Source organism: Sinocyclocheilus rhinocerous, unplaced genomic scaffold, assembly GCF_001515625.1.
Source record: "Sinocyclocheilus rhinocerous isolate Xijiao unplaced genomic scaffold, SAMN03320098_v1.1 scaffold929, whole genome shotgun sequence".
Classification (NCBI taxonomy): Eukaryota; Metazoa; Chordata; class Actinopteri; order Cypriniformes; family Cyprinidae; genus Sinocyclocheilus; species Sinocyclocheilus rhinocerous.
This window is the reverse complement of record NW_015652158.1, coordinates 6,893-8,034: the sequence shown is the minus strand read 5'-3', so window position 1 is coordinate 8,034 and position 1,142 is coordinate 6,893. Positions and strand designations below refer to the sequence as shown.

Below are 1,142 nucleotides of genomic sequence, written 5' to 3'. Positions count from 1 at the left end.
AGTTTTTTTTTCTCAATAAACTTAAAATTAACATTAATTAAATTGTATATCATGCTTCCAATGTGCTCTATGAAAAAATGTTATATTAGCCTACTTGTGTTTCCTAGATACCGTAAAATGCAATGAATTTTCAATAACATCCTCTGTTTGGTGTACACAAAGCAATACGCTCCTGCCTTTTTTTATTAATTTATTTAGTTTCCTTTCTAGGTCATTTTAATCCCAAATAGGACAATATAGAATAACAATCACTTTTCTACAGGCCGGTCAATATAACAGGCAGGTTAAGTTTTGATAAAACCATAGGAATACTTTAAAATAATTTGAATGAAAAAAATACAGATCTTCAAAATTAGCTTGTGGTGGGGACATGTCCCACCCGTCCCACCCGCAAATTACGCCTATGAGCTTATTCATAGGGTAAATGCAGGCTAATTGGGACATGGGGTCTCTATTTATTTTTGCAGAATAAGCACAAAGAAAATGTATCTTATTAAGACACTTAATCTAGTTCAAATCAGTAACTCTTTCAGTAAGTTTGGTGAAGACAGGAATCACAGCCCTGGAGCCCTTTGTTCAGTAGGCTACTGTACATGTCCTATCTTTGAAAATATTTGAGTCGTTACTGACCTGTGTTGCACAACCCAGCTCACCCAACACATCACACACTGATGCAGCATTTCTCAACTGCGTCCACTTCAACCTGCGAGACCGTTCAGTATATACACTGGACATAGACGGGCAAAAGAAGAAGAAAATGGAAACTTATGATGGCATATGAAGCGGTTTGTAAGCTCGCGCAGGATATTATGGTGAAATGCATCAGTTCGGACCAGTCATGCTGAAAAGCTTCACGGATTATGAGCATTGTTTTTTTGATGCATGTTTCTCAGTTCTGTCGGAATGTTTTCGAAAGGTAGGTACTGCAAACGTTTCTGTGTTATCTTTTGTCTGACATTTCATCTTTAGCCTAAATGTTCTGTTGTAGGCTATTATAAGCTATAGCCTATCATAAAGTTGCATTTTGCCTAAATAGCCAACTTTCTGTTTTATTTTCATTCTTTTACGTTTATTTGCGTATTGTTTCAAAACCAATTCTTGCATTAATAATTAATTACAGAATTTAAAAAAAATGTATATAT

At 35.1% G+C, this 1,142-nt stretch overlaps 1 protein-coding gene across 1 annotated transcript in view; it reads left to right on the top strand.

Moving 5' to 3' along the window:
* Positions 1-652: 652 nt before the first annotated feature.
* LOC107713867 (uncharacterized) overlaps positions 653-1,142 on the top strand; it is a 5,772-nt gene continuing 5,282 nt past the window's right edge. The window contains exon 1 of the mRNA XM_016519510.1: positions 653-916. Within this exon, the coding sequence (XP_016374996.1) occupies positions 883-916 (34 nt within the window). The 5' untranslated portion in view covers positions 653-882. The remainder of the gene's footprint in view (positions 917-1,142) is intronic.